Source organism: Podarcis tiliguerta (genome assembly GCF_965153285.1).
Source record: "Podarcis tiliguerta genome assembly, chromosome: 1".
In the NCBI taxonomy this organism is placed as follows: Eukaryota; Metazoa; Chordata; class Lepidosauria; order Squamata; family Lacertidae; genus Podarcis; species Podarcis tiliguerta.
Genome location: NC_139534.1, coordinates 40,924,714 through 40,945,645, shown reverse-complemented (window position 1 = coordinate 40,945,645; position 20,932 = coordinate 40,924,714). Strand labels below are relative to the sequence as shown.

Here is a 20,932-nt window from a genome sequence, read left to right as displayed (position 1 = left end):
TGCAGCCTCACAGAAGCCAGACTTCTCTATACAGGCAAGCGAGAGGCTCCCTCACCATTCCAGGACACATTCCAGACAAGGAAAGTGCAAAGCACAGCTGGTGAGGAGTGGGGCCTAGAGAGAGCTCTGAGGGCCAGACAGAGATGGCTGGAGGGTCAAATTTGGGCCCTGAGCCTGAGGTTCACCCCCCCTGCCTGCCATGATAGTTTGATACAAGACAAAATACAGTGACAAAAAAAATCACTTTATACTGGGCTGCTATAATTTTCAGGAAAATACAGGAAGAGACAATCTAACAAATGGACTGACAAATTTGTATATATAGGAAAAGGCAGTACAATTCTTTAAATAAATGTTAAAAATGGCAAGACAGGTCAAGATTACCTTGGCAATGGCAGTCTGCTTGAACATGCTTGTAATTAGGCTCATCACCTGGAAAAAGTCACTTTCCGCACAATCTAAATTTGAAGCTCTCATTAATTTCTCCCACTCTTCAAAGCTAGCATTTAATTCCTGCACAGGAGGGAATGGCAATATTTAGAGGCAAAAAATGTGAAAGGGCAAAACAATTACTGTTTCTCTGAATCATGCCCTACTTTTGCTGCCGAGAAGAAAAGAGAAAAACAACAGTCCCTAAAGATGCCAGCTTCTTCAGAGGAACGCTAGTGCAGAGGTAGGTCAGTCACATGTTGCTGCCAAGAATAGAAGCCTAAGACAAGCTCGGGACAAAAATATCAAAATAAAAAGAATTTACAGCTCATTCTGTTTCAGTCATATATCAATGGCTAAAAACACCCCTTCTTCAAGGCTCAAAAAGAACTGAAAGCTGGTGAAGAAATCAAAAACAGTGAAGCACATTGGTCTCAGGGCTATACTTTTACAGCACCTTGCTTTAATGCCTTTGCAAACATAACGAAACATTTCACTGTTGTGCTTATTAATTCGGTGCAACTTATTGTGCTACTTATTTAAAATACCGCAATTGTCATGGTTTCAGACCATTAGTCATAACGCTATTTTAAATGAATCAACTCTGACTTTAGTAGCTGTTGGCACCAAGTGAGAAGACCATGAATTCTCCTTGTGCCGTGTCTCAAAGTACCTCTGAAATTACCCGGTGGGATTCTTGGTTCTTAAAATGTGTTGAAAGCTGCACTGAGCATGCATCAGTTCCACGCGGCAATATTCAACTAAGTTGTTGTTGTTGTTGTGTGGGAACAAGGTCTGCTTACACAGAAGGACTTTCCCGCCCTCTCTTCCCTCCTCCCCAGGCCCCTAAATCTGCTCTGCGGGGTTGAAGGAACCCCCAGAACAGGTGCAGTGGGAGGAGGAGGCGGGCATGGAGAGAAGTCCCATTATGTAAGTGGACCTCAGTCCTCATGTACATTTCCCACTTAGCCCTGCACTGGACGCCACCCATGGTTATCTGGACAGTGCCCATTACTACTAAATATTACACAAAGTTCATACTGGGACTTAACTGTGTATAAAAGTATGCTTTCCAATTTGCTAAAGTATTCAAACAAAAGTTCGAGGCAGGAAGAGAGTGTTTTCCTAGAATTATGGCAGTAAATGCAAAACAAGACGTCTAAACCCTGTTTTAATAGATAACTGAATATCACCACTAGCAAAAAGTGATACTGTTTTCATAGGAGTTATTGGTTACCGTTTCTTTCAGTAACCGCTGAAAGAGAGGTTAAACGCTACTTCTAAAAGGTACTGTTAAGTTCCTGAAGAGTTCAGCTGTACTAAGTTTTATTAAAGTTGTCAGGGAGACACTGAAATCATTGAGTTATATACTTGGTCGAACCTAATTTTTTAACCACACAGGCTGAGGTTCTTGAATAGGGTCGCACTGAATAGAACTGCTAAAAAAATGTAGTCAAGTCACACAACGAGAGTTTTCAGAGCTAGGTAATTCTGTGTGTATACTACACACAACAATTAAAACCATAAAAATGAATCACCACCATCACACAGCTAATAGTACACTGGTTTACCGTAGCAGCAGTTTGGGGAAGATCAAAAGAAATCCGTTGTCTGATTTTAGGCGGCAACTGAGTTAAAACTTCATTTTTCAGACGCCTAATCATTATATCACTTAGCAACTGGTGCAGTTCATCTAAATTTGAAGCTCCTCTGCAGTCCCACTGTCGTCTTTTACCAAAGAATCTGGAGCAATTAAAGAGCAGTGAAAAATAGGACACTTAAGTTAAATCAACATTAGTTAGCATTTGATTTTACAAAGAAGAAGCATGCAAGTCTATTTGATCAGCATTCCACACCTCTGCAAAAAGAGCAAACCATATAAAGGAGTATCTCAGTGGTCTGTTGCAGCCACAATGTTGCTGATCTCTTAATCAAGTTGCAGAAACACAAAATTTAGTAGTAATAATAATTTATTATTTATACCCCAGCCACTCTGGGCGACTCCCAACAGACTAAAAACACGATAAAACATTTAAAACTTCCCTAAACATGCTGAACCAAATTCCTTCATAAATTAGGTAACAAAATGATAGTATGATGTTTGAAACAAATTATGTGTTCCTTTTTGTGTGTGGATTCAGTTCTTGTAGCAAAGCCAAAGCTGGTTCAAGAAAAGAGGGTTCAACTAATTGGTCCTGTCAGTGGAAGCCCTGAGCAAAACCTTCCTCTTGTGCAACAGGGCCTTCCCTGCCCTCCACCCCGCCCCAACAAATTGGCCCTAACAGGATTGGAAGAGCATGTTTGGGTGGGCGGGAGGAGTCATTCTGTGTGGCAAGCCAAAATGCACTCATGGAGTTTCTCAGTCCTGTCATAAGCAAAACATTCCTCATAATAATAATAATAATAATAATAATAATAATAATAATTATAATAATAATTATTTATACCCCGCCCTCCCCGTCCAGAGCTGGGCTCAGGGCGGCTAACACCAGTAAAATTACAATAGAAACATAATGGGGGGGGGACCCAATTTAAAATACAGGTTAAAATGCAATCTCATTTTAAAAGTAGCCCATAGATCAAAACCGTAAGGGGAGGGAAGACATAAGGGTCAGACTGAGTCCAAACCAAAGGCCAAGCGGAACAGCTCTGTCTTGCAGGCCCTGTGGAAAGATGTCAAGTTCCGCAGGGCCCTAGTCTCTTGTGACAGAGCGTTCCACCAAGTCAGGGCCAGTACTGAAAAGGCCCTGGCCCTAGTGGTGACCAATCTAACCACCTTGCGACTTGGGACCTCCAAGGTGTTGTCATTTGTGGACCTTAAGGTCCTCCGTGGGGCATACCAGGAGAGGTGGTCCCGTAGGTATGTGGATTTGGGGGAAGTTCAGGAGCCATGTGCTGGTGGGGAACACTGATGCACTAGTGAGAGTCCTTTCGCTGGCTTCTGCTCACACAATGGCTTAGTTGAATCCAGCCCATGAAGAATAAATATAGAACACAGACATGAAATCTTAAACCACAGCTCAGCCCAATTTCTTGCAGTTAGAAAGGGGAGAAGACGAGGAAAGGGGGAGAGGCAGAAGGAGAGAAAAGCGGTTTGCCCAATCAACCACAGTGACATAGTCCCTGAAAGTTTACTTCTTGAAGATTTAGAGCCTCTACAGAAAAAGGTTGTCCATCACAATCTCAAGCAATTCAATCAGTAAAATGATCAAGAGGGGGAAAACAAACATCAACAGGGAAGTAAAAGTTGCTGAAATACTAGTACCTGAAATGCGCGTCACAATACTTTTTTGCATATTCAGTCCATGTGCCAAATTTTCGTGGGCAAATCGCTTCAAGTTGCATGAAAAGCTGTAAAAACCATCGTAAGCGGACTTTATTAGGATGGCCATTTTCTCAAAATCTGAAAGACACTCATTCTGCTTCTAAGTGCATAACCAGCACCATTCCGAAAATTGCATCACAGTCATGGGCAACTTCCAAGTAGCCCCTCTGACATCACCAGCACAAAATTAGATGCCTTGCCCTGGCTACAGCTGCATAGTCTAGGAATTGCCTAACAGCTTATACCAGATGGTTGTATTTTTTCAAATTCAATAAAATGGCGTCTTGTTTTATCACCTTACTGCTTATGTGGTCTTAAATGCTTTCTACCCCAGCAATATCCCACCATTTCTCTATTGAGAGGGTATTATGCTCATCTACTCCAGCCCCAGTCATACCCATAGTTCCAAAAATGTGCTCTGCAAAAATCCTTATGGTAAGCAGTACAAAAAATGTATTAAACTATAGAATAATCTGAATTACACTGTACAATATAAAGGAAGAAACTATGTATATTTTATTTGTATTTATAATGCATACTTTATACCATTTTGTAAACTGCTTAGAGGTTTTGATGATTAAGTGCTCTCTCTCTCTATATATATATAATGTTAAATAAAATAAATAAAATTATTTCACTTTTATGCCCAGTTCAGATGTCATAGCAAGTCAGGAATGTGCTTTGGATGCCTGTGTTACCTCCCCTTCCTTTTTTCCCCAATTTATTGTCCCCTCTTCCTGGTTTGGTTTGTGGCCCCTACAGTTTGCCGAGTCATCCTAATCAGACTAACTATGGATGCTGCAAACCATATAATTGGAAAGCAGACATCATGGCAACTTAGGGTTACCATAAAGTGAGATAAGGAACCCAGTGCGAGGGGAATAGAAAAGACACACGCTCAAAGTATATTCCCAGTGGAGCAGCATGGCTTGGCTGTGATATGTGAACCAGGCATCACATAGTGATATTCAGAACCTCTTCAGGTCTTCCCAGCGCAGGAGTTCCAGTGAGGAGAATGGCCCGAGTGGCGTTCTGTACAATAGGTAACAAAATGTTGCTACGAGATGCATTTCTGGATTTCATGTAGTGCGATTCATCAACTACCACCACTTTGAAATTCTGTTTGTACAGAGCTTCTGTTAAAGTCTTTGCATCTGAAGTTAGCAAGCCATAACCCAGAACAGTGACTTTGCTCGTAGGTATTCTCCTAGGAAAAAGGAGAGAGCGAAACATACATTCATCAAGTTATAAATGGATTGCTGTAAGGGTAAATGGCAAACTAGCTAAATTCTGTTAATTTATATTTATCTAGTTTATATTTACTCTGCTGGATACAGCACAGAAGTTTTAGGTTGCCAAAAGAAGACTGGCAAAATATGCAATAGAATTTAATACAGCTCTTGTTTTGTACTTCAATTAACCCTGACGTGTTTTGCTTTCAAAAGTGTTTGAGCTTTTGAAAGTATTTTATTTATATTAATTAATACAGAAAAAGAAACATCAGAGAAAGTTGAGATACTACACTCATAATATAGAGGATAATAGTAGATACCGAACCAAAAGCTGTGACAAGTAAAGGAAGTAAAGCAGTGCTTATGGATATTCAAACACACAGAAGTTGTGTTCACACATCACACAATGACTAGTTTAACAAGGCAGCTTCAGAATGCATGGCTTGAAGTTGATTTGCTTTGAAACTAAACCACAATGCCTGGTGTGTGAGCAACAAGCCAAAATTCAGTGGAAGCAAAACAAAAGGCTGCTAAAGTTCTCCTTGGGCAGGAGGGCTTGCTCAGGTTCATTACAGCTTCTGCATGTTGGACTAAATCATGGCTTAGTGAGATGTCCAAACCAGACCAGCACGCTCTTAACAATGGAAGTAGATTTGTAAGTACAGCAAAAAGACCACACCGTTTTAAGTGCTTCAGAGCTACTGTTTGGATGGCAAAGCAATGCGACTGATAGCATGCCACTTACCAGGTGTCAGTTTTATTCTGAATAATGACGATATCCTCTGGAGAAAGTTCTGGGATCCATTTCTCCATCTCATCAACCCAAGGGTACCTCAGAGAGGAGGGTACCACTATTAACAGAGGCCATTCATTTTTGTAGTAGTAAGTTATAGCTATTGCTTGAATCGTCTTCCCCAAGCCCATCTAAGTCACAACAAATTGAAATAAAAAGAAGAAAAGCTTAATTGTATGAAAGCAGGGAACATCCTTATCGGTGGTTTACCTAGAAAAAGTCCTACCAGCTGTTTACACTTTTCATTTGCAGATGGCAGCCACCTTAGAACCTCCAAAATGTATTACTCAACTTAAGTGCATTTTGAGGAGACTAAGATAATCACTTCCAACACCTGCTCAGTTAAGGACATTAGAAGGAGATGTGTAGACATAAAGCCCCCATACTCACATATCCACAGATATATAAACCTACAAAATATACCTCATTCTCCTTCACAACACACATAAAACACCCCCCCCTCCAATACTCATATACTAGTTTAAAGCTAGTTTAAAGTTAATCTGGCTTCATCTTCATCTTATAAATTCCATCATTAAACATTCTGTCTTTGAAATCCAAAGGACAATTTGAGTCAAGAGTTGCAGTTTTGGAATTCATTCCACCAAATAGTAAATTGCATTATATTCGTATACAGATAATGTTTCAGCAGCAACCAGCACATTATCTTCGGGTTCCACTCAACACTTGTTTATGTGAATTTATCATCATTTCTTCATAACACATACAAGAATAAACTTGTACGTTTTGAGTATTAATATACTGAAGATAGCCCAATTCTATGTCTGTTTCCATTGTGTCCAGGTAAGTATGCAGAAGATTGCAGCCTGCCTTGCAAATATAACCCACTGACTTTAAGGAAACTTACTTTCCTGAAATGTGCTTATGACTGTAGTCTTAAATAGCTACCCTTTGTTCTGTTGCTTCTTCACACTGAGACACTTGCTTCTCTCAAATTAAAAAGTAACGTAATCGTGAAGGTGGTAATTGACTGAAAATGAATAAATTCATGAGCATTTCGCCATTCAGTTGGAGTTTTCAATTAAAGGGGCAGTTACCTTGAACTAACAACGAACACCGGTAATTAAAATCAGGAGATAAGGTTATTGTTTGTCCCAACTCAGTTCTAAAGTTACTTACTAAGAAATCTTTCTTTCACACATACACAGAGTTTGAAGAACGATAATGCTAGCATTATGGCTATTTAGATAGCATGGCATAGGCTAAGATTTGGAGTTCCCTTTCGTAAGGGGAAGGCACTTAGGTTTGTGCAAGGCTGCCCAGTTCACCTCTCCCATTATAGCTGATGCCCTCACACTCCATTCCTGGCTGTTACAGGCACTTTCCCAAGGACTGGGGGTGGGGGCAAGAGGATGGAGTGAGTGGTGAACAGGTCACATTGTGTAAGCAGTGTTTAGCTACACTTTTCTACATCTAACTCGCTGAAAAATATTCGCTGAATATCAAATTCACCTCTCAGCAAAACTGAGAGGCACTTCAGTCTATGAAAACATGTTACTTGAGGTTGACTTCATTGTTCCACATTTTCAATAAGTTGATTAGTAAGTCCCATTTTGATTGTCACTACTTTAAAGTTTACATTTGCACCAAGTATCTGTATGGGGAAATTATACTTTTAATTAATCTTTTAAGTACACATTATTTTATTATTTACGAATTGCTCCCCATGAAACATTTCAAAGAGATTTACAAATATCTAAATAGGTTATAGAAAAAAGATATGCACAGTTGCGCACTAGTTTAATCCAAAGTAAGCAGTTACAGAATAGACTGAATGGCTAAGGAGCCACTTACCTCATCTGCAATCATACACCTAGAGGTGAAAATAAAAATAAAAATTAGAAGGTAACCCAGAACTTTAACTGAATAAAGCATGCATTCTATACAGTTTTCTAACACATATTTGTTTTCCAAGATATAAAACTCCCAACAATTTCTCTTCAACACTGTTTAATGCTAATATTGACCAGGATCTAAGTAATGCAAGTAATTCCACGGGCTTTAAACTCTTGAACAGCAAATAGGTCCCAGCCATAACTATGCTGCAGGGAAAACCACCTGGTCTTTTCCGATATGGCAAGGGGGCCTGTTGGGAGAAAAGAAGGGGGAAAGTCTCACGAATGCTGCTTTGTAAAACTGTTGGGCCAAGAAAACGCAGACTGCTTTGAGAGAATACAAGGCGTAAACTTTGCCTGTGGGGATGGTTTCCTAGGTTGCGGACAATAATGCTTTTCTTCAAGGTGGTTTGGGAAGTGCAAATTTAACTTTAGTCTGAGATACCATGAAATAGAGGTGGCGTATGCTCACTCTTTGCATGAAAATCCAGAGAGTGGTACAGGGTGATTGTTCACCACTTAAAAAACAACCACCAAGACTTCTGTTATGGGTCCTTCAACTTTGCTCTGTGCAACATGCATGAGGCTACTAGATGTTATTGGGCAGAAATTTGGAGAGAAGTGTCAGAATTGGTTTGTTGATAACAAACCCTTTACCTTTTTGTCAGATCAGACAGCTGGGGGGCTTAAGAGTTGTGCAGCTGTTGTGATGTAAAGGTATTTAAATAAACTCCACAAATGATACATGTACCAAGGATTCACATAACAACCACTTATTCACATCGCTGCATTATTCCAATGCGTTGCATGTGAGTTTGCCCTCGAACATGGTTTGGAAACTTCAGCAAATCCAGGATAAGTCTGCTAGCTAGTTCACTGCAGCTGGATGATTTTAACACAGTATGCCACTGTTTCATGATCTGTGCTGGCTGCTTGCTTGTTTCCAGGCCCAACAGAAACGCTGGTTTTGACATTTAAAGCCTTGTACTAGGTTACCTCAAAGTCCCCCTCCTTTGATATCTAACCACCTGGAGCCTGAAAACATCTTAGAATGCCCTTTTCTGAGTGCCGCTGCCATTTGAGGCATATCAGTTGGCTTCTAGGGAGAGGTGGTAGCACCCTGGTTGTGGAATTCTACCCCCAGAGAAGCTTGCCCAGCTGCTTCTTTGTGGTGTCTGTGACCTTTCGAAATCTCTTATTTTTTAAAATCTATTACATTCTATTTAAATATGCAATTTTATTTATTTGTGGCTGCTTGAAATATTTTAAATTTTTTCTGGTACTTTAAGGTGCCCAGAGAGCGGTGCTATTGTTGTTAATAAATGTTGTTAATAAAGTAATAAATTGAAACGTTTACATCCCATCTTTTTGTAGAAAATACAGTGGTACCTCGGGTTGAGTACTTAATTCGTTCCGGAGGTCTGTTCTTAGCCTTAAAACTGTTCTTAACCTGAAGCACCACTTTAGCTAATGGGGCCTCCCGCTACTGCCACGCCGCCGGAGCATTATTTCTGTTCTCATCCTGAAGCAAAGTTCTTAACCCAAGGTACTATTTCTGGGTTAGCAGAGTCTGTAACCTGAAGCGTATGTAACCCGAGGTACCACTGTAGTCAACATGGCTTACAACAGCGTAAAGCATAGAAAACCAGCAGCAATTTAACAAAAAATAATCACTGCTTTCAAACACCCACCTACACCTCTTTAGGGTTTCTAAAAAGAACCTAAACACTGAGGTTTCAGTCAGGCTCCAGAAAACCAGCAGGGAGGTAGATCTGCTTATAAGTACAATAACATTTTTAGCCCATTAGATACTGCTTTTAAAAAGGTGGTGTCCCCATGCCGTGATAGTGACATCTAAAAAGAAAACTACCACATTCTTTATAGAGAAACATCTAATTATCACGTACTTGATAGTATCATGTCTACTTAACTATTCCATCTGCCACTGTGGGAGAATGAAGCGATTACGTAGGCCACAAAAAAGAAATCTCCCTATGGTTAAGATACAGTAATTAAAAATCATATTTCTTATCCTAATAAGAAAATCCAGAGTCCCGCACCCTAAGCCCTGTTAGTTATATGCTTTTCCTCACTGCTTCCTGAGTTAATGAAATTAGAGCATGCTGCCTACGCCAACAGAAAGGTTATGTACTTCCGAAGCAATCTTCAGATCAAAAATTTGAGGCACAAATCTGATTTCTGTCACATATTTTGACTGCAGCGAGCAGGACAACTTGTTCTTTGAAGTTCAATTAGTCATTTCCTTTTAACTGGTAGTTACCCAATTGAGACTAGATCATTCACATACCATCTGCTCACGACAGCTATATGACAGCTATATCCAAGAACGCTAATTTGAGGGGGATAAGGCATTCCATTTCATTTCAGGCTCTAAACTCAGCTCACAAGGACAAAATATGTCATAAAGAGAGTAAGAATAATACTCCGTGTCCTAGATTCTTCCCCTCTTGAATGCAACTGCTAAGAGAACACCATGGCCAATAGTTTACCTGGAGACTAAGTAATAAAAATAAAACACCCTAGATGCTATCCTGATCCCAAGTTGATTCCACCCGTAAGTGTAAAAATATACGAACACTTCTTGTAACCTAACAGCAGTCAATTAGATACTTCTCCTTTCTGAACTCCAAGGTAAAGGCAGGGAAAGCAATTGTTCCCCCATCCCACACTAAAATAATATATGTTATTTTAGTTTACAGTAAGCTATCTAAAATAGAAAGGTTATAAATCCCCACTCAGTCATGAAGCTCACAAAATGATTTGAGCTCAGCCTAACTCAATGATGAGGAAGCTTTGGCCCTCCATATGTCATCGGACTACAACTCCCATCCCCCCTGATCATTGGGCCACGCTGGCTGTGGCAGATGGGAATTTGAGTCCAGCAACATCTGGAGAGCCATAGGCTCCCCATCCCACAGGGTTTCATAGTGAATGGGCAGGATAGGAATGTTACTACTACTACTACGCTTTGAAAAATAAAATAAACGGAATTATGCTACTTAGCATCGCTGTGAATTTCTTTTTAAAAAGTCATTTAATTTCAATATTTACTCAATATCATTTTAACTATTTACCACCATTTTCCTTCCATGTCTCATCTTGCTTAAAATGTAAGCCTAAGGGCAAGCTAGTGCATTTTAGTTTGCTTTATATATAGTGCCTAGTCGATTTAGGCGCTTTGAAACAAGTAATACTGTACAGTATAAGCAGTTGTAAAATAAGACCAAAGGCAGAGAGGGGCACACAAACATCTTCTTGGAGAAGGTGAAAGTTGCTTTAGTCCAGAAATAGATGGAAAGTGCACCTACAATATGGCATAACTAGTCATCTGTGGCATTGACACTACCAGCATTGCAATGAGTAAAAGGAAACACAGGAAATGTAGTAAGAAAGTTTGGGCGTTGAGACTTTCAAGGGGAAAACTTGGTTCAATACTCCACTTGGCCACAAAGCTGAGCAGTGACAGGCAAGGTGCTGGATAGACTGTAGAGTTGTGTGTGCATAATGGGGTTGGCAGAATCTTATTTCCCCACAGCAGCCCCCCAACAGCCTATCCAAACTGATACACAATTGTTCAGGGTGGCTAAAACCAAAACAGGACTGCAAAGAGCTCCAGAAGGATCTCTCCAAACTGAGTGAATGGGCAGTAAAATGGGAAGCGCAATTCAAAATAAACAAGCGTAAACTGATGAAGGTTGGACAAAAACTCCTAATTTCACAAATACGCTTGTGGGTGGCTGACCAGGAACAAGGCTTTGGGGTTGAAGTGGACAGCTTGATAAAGATGTCAACCCAGTGGCTGGCAGCTGTGAAAAATGCAAATCCCATGGTAGGGATCATTAAGAAAAGAAGTGATAATAAAAATGCTGATATACTTCCATTATAACAAACCTACAGAGGGGCTGCAGTTGGGACAGTGAACAGTTTGGGTTGCCTCCTCTCAAAAAGAGTATTGTAGGGTTGAAAAGGATTCAGAAAAAGGGCAAGCAAAATGATAAAGGGAATGAAGCACCTGCCCTATGAAGGAAAGGTTACAAGATTTGGGGATTTTTGGTTTAGGGAAAACGTAAGAGGTAACATGAAATTATGCAGTGTATGGAGAAAGAGGGCAGAGAATAGCTTTTCTCCCTCTCTATAACACTAGAACTCACGGACATCCAATGCAGCTGAATGCTGGCAGATTCAGGACAAGCGAAAGAAAGTAAATTGTCATGCAGTGAGTAATTTAACTATGGATTTTGCTCACACAAGAGGCAGTGAATGGCTTTGAAAGAGGATTAGCTACATCCATGGAAGATAAAGGTATCAACAGCTAATAACTCTAACGCCTATGTTCTAGCTCCACTATACTTCTGAATACCAGTTGCTGGAAACCACAGGGGGAGAAAGTGTTGCTGCACTCTGGTCCTGCTTGTGGGCTTCCCATAGGCATATGGTTGGCAACTGTAAAAACAGGATGCTAGACTACACGGGCAACTGGTCTGATCTAGCAGGCTTTTCTTATGTTTTCAAAAAACAAAAGAATAAATAACAAAAGCAAACTGGCTTTAGTACCAAAGAGTCCCCTGCTTCCTTTTACGAACAGGACTCACACTTCCTAACAGAACAGACTGTATTGAGGAAGAGTGCTGTTTCCCCTCAGTTTGGAGTTCCAGATTTTCACCCACTCATGTGAATCAGTTTTATGTAACACTCTAGCATATAATTTGCATCCTACTCACAAGCCAAGACTTTAGCATTAACATCTCTCTCATATAGGGGTTATTTAAGGAATGTGCGCCTGGTGCGTTTAAAAAATGTGTATATCATTAAATACAACTGTGCGGTCCTGTATCTGTAACAAAGATGACTTGTCTTGCAAGAATTAGGGTACTTCACCAAAAATAGAGCCTCAGATGACTTGTGCATGGAATGTTAAGTTAAAATGGTCCCAATGAGTGGCATCGCGTTGACAATTATGTGAAGTACTTTTCCATTCACAAAAAGGCTGTGTCAAACTTCCACCAGGAGGCAAAAGTGTTGAATGGTAAAAAATGACTATTGAGCCTTTAGAGCAGCCTTTCTCAATCTTGGGTCCTCCGATGTTGTTTGACTACAACTCCCACCATCCATAGCTAGGAGGACCAGTGGTCAGGGATGATGGGAGTTGTAGTCCAGCTCAAGCCAATTCTAAACAAAACACTAACCCTTACATGTTAACCAGTGAAAAGCAAATTATAGCTGGGGGGAAATGCCAGCCAACTGTGGCCAAACATTTCCTAGACAGCACATTTCAAGCTGCAAGCATGTGTGTAGGGGGTGGGTGCATGCTGGAAAACCCTTTAACAGAAGACAAGTGCATTTGGGGAAGAGGCCAAGGGGCGGCTTCTCTCTGACATTCCAGGAGGCTATGTTCAAGGGTAGTCTGTAACATGTACAAAGCAATTTAACTAGATTGATGATTGTCTTGAATAGTCATTATGTTACCTTTTTCTACTCTTCATCCTATGGATAAAAAAACCATTTTACATTTGCTTATAAATGCTATTGGCACCCAGTCATAAAGATTTGTGTTGTCCTAATTCCCTGCACCTCCTGATTCTTTTTCCTCCCCTACATGCACAAGTAATTCCTATTCTACATACTTGAAGAACACCATAAGCTTTTGGGTTCAGCTTCAACTACTTAATGATTTAGGCCTAGAAATTCAGTATAACATTCAGAAAATATATTGGAGCCATTGTAACTACTTGGGTTAGTTTCCCCACTCCTAAAAGGGACTGACAGATCCATGTTTAAGATAGTTTTACCTGCCACCTCTTTCCAATGCAAACACAATTCCTTTCTTCTGAAATGAAAGCAGTTTGTCTTTTAAGTTTTCAGGTAAGTAAGACAGTCTTTCACTGACATCGGAAGTTGAACCAGAAGTTTTACGTGTACAAGTCTCTTGGATGACCACTGCCATGTTCCACCTGACAAAAAATAAGAGATCTGATTTCAAAATGCCACACTCAGAATTCTCCAGCACTTATCAAAATAGGTCATATTTGAACACGTTTACTTCATAAATAGTATCAAAATGGATATGGTTGCAGTTCAAGGACTCTGGTTTATAAGCTGTTTTATTAAAACATTGTTAAATGTGTACGTGGGTTTATTTGTACACATAAGCATGTTAAATTGATCACTGGAGTACTTTGAATTCAACTTAAAAGTGCAGTTCAGGTGATAGGAGAGTCCTATGCCCTTTGTGTATAGCTGGCACACAAAGTGCTGTGAAACTTAATAACGTTAATGAAACTTCAGAGAGCACAGTAGACAAAATTCCCCTTTTGAGGCATCATTGCACAAGTGCTTCACTGAATACAACTCAATAATATTTTTTTTTAATGACACTGGAATGATTATATGATTTTAACTTAGGCTAAAGTGGTTTTTATCCTCAGAAGAGCCTACTCCTCCACCCTCTTTCTGTATCGCTCACTGACTGGAAGGTGGCAAGCCTAGAACACAAGTGGAAAAGCGACAGGCAGCCTCCTCTACAGGAAGGCAGGTCCTTTGCACCTAGAGTAACTGAGTGATCCAGCCACACCTAATGCAGTGACTACCTGCCCTCAGCAAAGGCTGATTAGGAAAAAACAAGGCCAGAAAAAAACCAAATCATGCAAAGTTAAAGAAGGCACACTCCATCAATAGCCATTTTGGATGGGTATTAATCCCCACTCTCACTGTACAACAGCAATCCTGTCACACGCAGATTTTACTACAATCAAGTGGGGTATAATTTTGGTTAGATAAATTGTTAAAGAAGACTGGGCATTATTGTCTTAGCTGTTACAGGGCACTGGAAGTAGCACAAAAGAACCAGAATCACAACTGAAGTACAACTATGAACTATATTACAGTAGCCTGGATCATTGACTTTTATCACCTATAATAATTCATCTTCTTACATGCAATTGTGCTGTGTCCTAATGAATAGCTGCATTTATGGGATGAAGTGACACCCTCTAGGTACTAGAATCTTTAGGGGAAAACCCTCGGGACAGGTAGCAATATTGCTTCACTTCCAATATAACAATGAATGCTCACTGTGCAGTTGATGCACAGAAATGCTATATTGGGTTGGTAAGGGTAAAAGTAGGGTAAAGGACCCCTTGACGGTTAAGCCCAGTCAAAGGCGACTATGGGATGCACTGCTCATCTCGCTTTTTAGGCCGAAGGAGTTGGCATTTGTCCACAGGCAGCTTTCCGGGTCCTGAGGCCAGCATGACTAAACTGCTTCTAGCACAATGGGACACTGTGATGAAAGCCAGAGCGCACAGAAACGCCGTTTACCTTCCTGCCGCAGCGGTACCTATTTATCTACTTGCATTGCTATGCTTTTGAACTGCTAGGTTGGCAGAAGCTGGAACAGAACAACAGGAGCTCATCCTGGCACATGGGTTTGAACCACCAACCTTCCAATCAGCAAGCCCAAGAGGTTCAGTGATTTAGACTACAGTGCCACCCGTGCTTGTAACATCACATGGATGGTCTGTGACAGGATCTGAATTTCTTGCTGAGTTCATTTTACAGATTCAGCTCTAGACATGATCATTGTTGTTGTTTAGTCGTGTCCGACTCTTTGTGACCCCATGGACCAGAGCACGCCAGGCAATCTTGTCTTCCACTGCCTCCCGCAGACATGATCATAGCCAGGTTTTATTTTGGGGGGCAGCAGGTTTTATGTTAGGGGGGCAGAATTGAGTTATTTGTTATGCAATTGGTCAGTTAAGTATTTTTATTGATTTGCTTGATTTAGGGGGGCAGATCTGCCCTCCTCCCCACACCCTGGCTATACCCATGACTCTAGAAAACTTAGGAACAGAAATACTGTCTTATACAAAGTTAGATTACCGATTCATCTAGCTCAGTACTGTCAACACTGACTAATAGCAACTTTCCAGGGTTCCAGACGGGAGCTTTTCCAGTCAAATGGGCATTTCTATCCTTAAAAGGAAGCATTGGGAAGAGTAGTAGATGTGCGAGAAGTATTTGCAACATACCTTTGAAAGCCCAGTTAGTCGCTGAGATATTAGGCAAATTTCAATAGTGACCATGGGCACTAACCTTTGCTGAAGACCACCAGTCTAATCTACTTCAGTTTCCCCGAGTATAAAATGTGGAGGGAGAGGCCAGGTAAGCATATACCACCTGGAGCTTATTTGAGGAAAGGCCGGATGTAAATACAAAAAGTAACACCACTTTTATTGGGACACAAAGTAGTAAGCCCAGTAAAACTCCTCTGATTAAATGTTAAGCAAAGGAAACCCAGGAATGGTGGTGGTGGGGAGTGGGATAAAAGGATGTTGCTGAGCAAGATGAAAAAGCTGCTTTTTATAGCAACCTCAAAATGGAATGAATGAGGCATTACATAGATGGGCAGCACAAAAATATGTACGATTACTTGAAAGTAAGCCCCACTTTCGTTATGGTAAGTATGCAAAAGACTCCAGCCTTAACGGGGTTGGGTTACTGCTTGGTGCAAAAATGTCAAGCAGAACTGCTCTCTGTGGAAATGAAGAATCCAGTGGTAATTTGGTAGTGTCTCCAGCTCTAATCAAAACATGCACTGGGATCGCAAAGACACAGAGAATAAATTTAGGTAGCGCTTCTTCATACCTATGGCCTTTATGGAAACCCAAGTCATTTTTGCACAGTCCCTAAACTAACTGAGACTACATAACCCGATGTTCACTTAAAGGTAAAAGGACCCCTGACCATTAGGTCCAGTCGTGGACGACTCTGGGGTTGCAGCATTCATCTCGCTCTATAGGCCGAGGGAGCCGGCATACAGGTTCCAGGTCATGTGGCCAACATGACTAAGCTGCTTCTGGCAAACCAGAGCAGCGCACGGAAACGTCGTTTACCTTCCTGCCGGAGCGGTACCTATTTATCTACTTGCACTTTGACGTGCTTTGGAACTGCTAGGTAGGCAGGAGCTGGGACCAAGCAACGGGAGCTCACCCTGTTGCAGGGATTCAAACCACCAACCTTCTGATCGGCAAGCCCACAGTGCCACCCGCATCTTTCACTTACCTGGGGGTAAATCCCACGGAACTAAATGGGGTTTGCTTCTGAACAGATATACATAGGAATACCCACCACATTTCACCTTACCTAGTACTTCTGTCCTAAAGTGAATTGAAGGGGTGTCTGTGGATATATCTGCCTTTCTGCCACCCTTCAAACCACTTCAGTCTAGGAGTTCAGGAATGCCATTCAGACGCGTCAAAAGATCGTTTACGTTGCATCAAGTAATCACTCTCGGGTGCAAGCAGAACTATGCAGTATTTTACTCCCACGTTTTTGACGGCCTCCTAGTCAATAGGTCTCACTAGTTTAAAGAAAACTGCACTGCCCCAACTACACGAAACTTGCTTATAAATTACTATTCCACTTCCTAGACCTCGAAGCGCCTTCCTCACCGAGACCCGCTCTTTCATCCGTGCAGCAATCGTAGCAGCAGCAACTCCTCCTCCTCCTGCCGCAGCAGCCAAACAACTTTTTCGCGCCCAAACGCAGCGGAAATGACCTCAAACCGAGAGCGCGGTAGACTCAGAGATACTTCGTTAGCAAGTGCCTGTCTGCATGGATTCTTTTTTCTTTTTAAAAAAAGATTAAAATGGCGGGCCTCCCCTGCATTTGTGTTCATTCGCACACCCTAGCCGCATAATGGTCAAACAACGAGAATACTAACAAGCTCCCTTTCCCCTCTTCCAGGAAACAGGACAGCAATGAGCACAACTATCAATGCATCGTTTTTCAATGTAAGCCACATGGAACAAGGAGAAGCGATGGAAGATCACAAACAATTTGGGCGGCTGATTTACAAGTTCATGTGTAAGGGCGGCGGGTATAGGAAGCTGCAGAGACGAAACTGAATAGATAGGAAGGGTGATGGGTTATGAAGGAAGGAGCTTTTAGGCTGGGATGAAGCCCCATCGAACTTGGTTTTGTACTTATGCAGGTTAAAAAAGAATTTGCAGTCCCGCCTTAAAATAGTTATTCCCCGGATTAACTGCGCGTTAGAACCGCATGGCAATCTAACAACGCCTTTTAAAAGGTGACGGCCAAGATGTAAAGCACGTTTGGCCACCCTTTCAAGTACAAACTCGGGGTTACAAGGTGCGATTGTAATCCTGGTTGGCGGTTGTTACGATTAATAATAAAAGCCTCCGGGTCCTAACAGGTGGCCTGTAAAAAGCGATGGATATTTGTGGGCGCTTCCGACGTCGAGTTTGTAACGAAGGAGATCCGCCGGGAGTAAGAATGACTGGGTCGATGACGGATGCATGATGTGAAACGCTGTGAAAACGTCAGGTTGATTTCAGCAGAATGAAGTAGATAAAACACATTTGCTTGGAAAAAAATTAGGAAAAAAGCACACACCCAGCAAACTTTTTTTGGCACCTTGAACAACAGATCTATCTGAAGCATAAGCTTTCGCGGGCTAATAATAAGAAATAGCAAATATGTTTTGTACAGGGCATTCCTTTTAGTTTTTTGCTGTAACCGGCCAACATACCTGTGCCTCTAAGATTTAATAAAGAGCAGTTTATAAAAAACAAGATGCATTTGCATCGGAAGACAAGAACCTAGAACAGCGATAGGCGATAGGGTTGTTTGGGGTGGGGTGAGGAGAGGGAGCCGGTGTAGCTTTTTCGGGTTGCTAAGACAGGCAGGGCGATCCTGTGCCTACTTAGTAACAAGACCCACTGAATTCAGTAAGATCGCAGTAATGAAATATATAATGCAAGCAGGTTGCAAAGTGCCGCTGGGATTTTTGGCAGGCAGACAAGCGCGCCATGGAGGCAGGCGGGAGATGCGTAGGCTGCTTTTACCTAAGGACTCAATGCAGTGACTGGAGGAGGAGCCTGCTAACCGCGGCGACAGAAGAACTTGGGGTGGAGGACGTAATGATGCGAGTGGTACAAATATAAGGCCACAAATATAGTGCTGCAAGGAGGAGACCTTTCGATTTTAAGGCAACAGACTGTCAGGAGGCGCCTTCGGAATCTAAGCAAAGCTTCTGCACCAAGTACTACAAGTCCCAGAATGCCTCGCTTCATGGACCCGTTCGTTGAAGCTAAGGCGATTTGGAAGCGTTTCTTGGGATTTGTGGTCCATCCACCTCCGTAATATTAATTACTATTTGAGCCAGAGGACTTGTCCCGGCTGCATGTACGTCCAAGACGCCGCCACAGAGGGGAACTAAGGCCAGGTGCCATTTCGGAGCAGACCGTAAAGCCTACCTATAACTAGCGCTCGGGGCCGTCAGTCACCTCAAAGAGGCAACGCCACTGGTCACAGGCACCTCCGAGGGTGGGGCTTCCGCATTGCCGGTCTTCTAAACCGCACTCCGGTCTCCAATTGGCCGGCTTCCGGCCGTCGCTCGGCTTTAAAGGCGCGGCCTCCCATTGGCTAGCATTCGCTTCACCGGGGCGTTTTTTCCTGCGTGGGCAGAATTCTGGCCCACTCAGCGTAGAGCTCCGGGGCTGAGGAGGCGTGTTCCAGGCGCTGAGTGGTTGGGCGGGGCGGCAGTCAGCAGCATGTGCCGCCGCGATTGGCCGGCGGGACCCGTAGAGGGCGGTTCTCTATGGCACCCGCGGCAGCAGCAGGAGGAGCCGGAGTCGCTGTTGGGGGCTGGTGATGGGGTTAATTCCCCCTCGTGTGTGAAGCCCCCTTCGCGAGCCGGCCTTGCCGTCGCCTTCATCCCCTTCCTCCTCCCCTCCGCCCGTTCGTCAAGGCTCGCGCCATTGCGGTAAGTTCGCCCCCTCCCTCCCTCACCCCCCGCCCCAGTTCCATTATAAATATATCTCCCCCCCCCCGCTTTTCCGCCCCCTCCGCGCTCTGCAGAAAGGCTTGGAACCCTGAGAGCCGCCGTCCCAGGCGAGGGGGAGGTTGGTCTTGCCCTTTTGCAGCGCCGCCACCACAACGCCAGCCTCCCTCCCTCTCCCTCCCCCTCTCTCTGCCTCCCCCCCCCCCGCGCCCTGACCGGCCTGCATTGGACGGAAGTGCGCGCCAGCCTCGTGGATGCAATTGGTGCAGTTACGCCCCCGGGCCTTGCGGTGGGTCGGGGGGGGGGGAGTGACCTCCCTCCCTCCCCCCCCCCCCGCAGGGACAGTGTGAGGTTGAGAGGGGAAGTTGGTGGGTGGATGCAGTGGGGTCTGCCAAGCCCCTAGGCTTTGCATTCGGTGGAAGGGCTTCCCTGCTTCGGGCGAGGAAACACGACGGCTTCAAAATAATGTCATGGCCAGTCTCCTCCTGCCCCGGATGGCAACTCTTTTATATTATTCCCAAAGGCAGGCATTATTATAACCTGAGGGCCTGCCGTGGGAGAAATCCCTGCCGCTGCCCCCTTCGCCCCCCAATGGGTGCCGTCCTAAGATACATGTCTTCCCAGTATCTGTCAGAAAGGGAAGCTGGTCCAGGAATGGATGCAGATAGATTGATATTCATATACTGTATATTCATTCTCTCGCTCTCACTCACTCATTCATATATGTTCATTCTTTCTCTCTCTCTCTCTCAATCTCTCTCTCTCTCTCTCTCACACACACACACACAGAGAGAGAGAGAGAGAGAGAGAGAAACAATCTCTTGGGACCTGCAGTGGCTAACCCGTCTTCATTCCCTGTGAAGTGTTGATTCATCCTGAAATGGTTAAAAGAAGTGGCTGGTTAAAAGCTGTGGTTGTCACTTCGGTTCTAAGCTTGAGGGTTTGCCATCCCAATCCGTGGATAGAGCTGCCTTTGCAGATTCCTCTCTGTTCCAAAGGGATACTTGGCATGACAGTACTCTTGAGATCTTTAGTGAAAGGGACTACACCACAAGGTCTGTAGGGAGCGTGAGGCTTTGTATATCGTTGGACTCGTGAGCGATACATATGTAGGTTATCAGCTTGGAGACTGCCCCCAAGGAAGCGATGGCTTGCTTTGAACTTTGCGTCCTTTCCAAAGGCTGTATGAGGTAATCCTTTGGCTTGTACTAGTAGAGCATCATATGCTTGTCAGAAAATGGCTGGTGCACATATAATTCTGAAGACTGCAATGGGAGACAATATATTTCCCCGTTGGTGCTCTTTGACCCGCTTCCCTGGGCTTGATGGGGGGGTGGAGGCAATAAGTTCTGTTAGCTTTAGCAAAGTGTCATGGATTGAGTTTGTGGGTGCAAGGTAGTGTTAATTTCCCTAGTCCTGTTTGAGGACTGATTTCTAGCATCCTCAAGAGCTGTAAGTGCAACTGGGTCACCA

At 43.0% G+C, this 20,932-nt stretch overlaps 1 protein-coding gene across 5 annotated transcripts in view; it reads right to left on the bottom strand.

The window, feature by feature from the left end:
- The window catches only part of ZRANB3 (zinc finger RANBP2-type containing 3), a 41,087-nt gene extending 22,024 nt beyond the window's left edge, over nucleotides 1–19,063 (bottom strand). The window contains exons 1-8 of one of the 5 annotated variants that reach the window (XM_083406803.1): nucleotides 18,933–19,063; nucleotides 13,446–13,607; nucleotides 7,595–7,613; nucleotides 5,732–5,910; nucleotides 4,730–4,961; nucleotides 3,695–3,780; nucleotides 2,001–2,172; nucleotides 385–513 (exon numbers count right to left, since the gene is read on the bottom strand). In XM_083406803.1, coding sequence (XP_083262929.1) covers nucleotides 385–513; nucleotides 2,001–2,172; nucleotides 3,695–3,780; nucleotides 4,730–4,961; nucleotides 5,732–5,910; nucleotides 7,595–7,613; nucleotides 13,446–13,600 — 972 coding nt within the window. In that variant the 5' untranslated portion in view covers nucleotides 13,601–13,607; nucleotides 18,933–19,063. The other 4 variants (XM_083406804.1, XM_083406801.1, XM_083406802.1 and 1 more) reach the window with 4 other exon arrangements.
- Nucleotides 19,064–20,932: the final 1,869 nt, after the last annotated feature.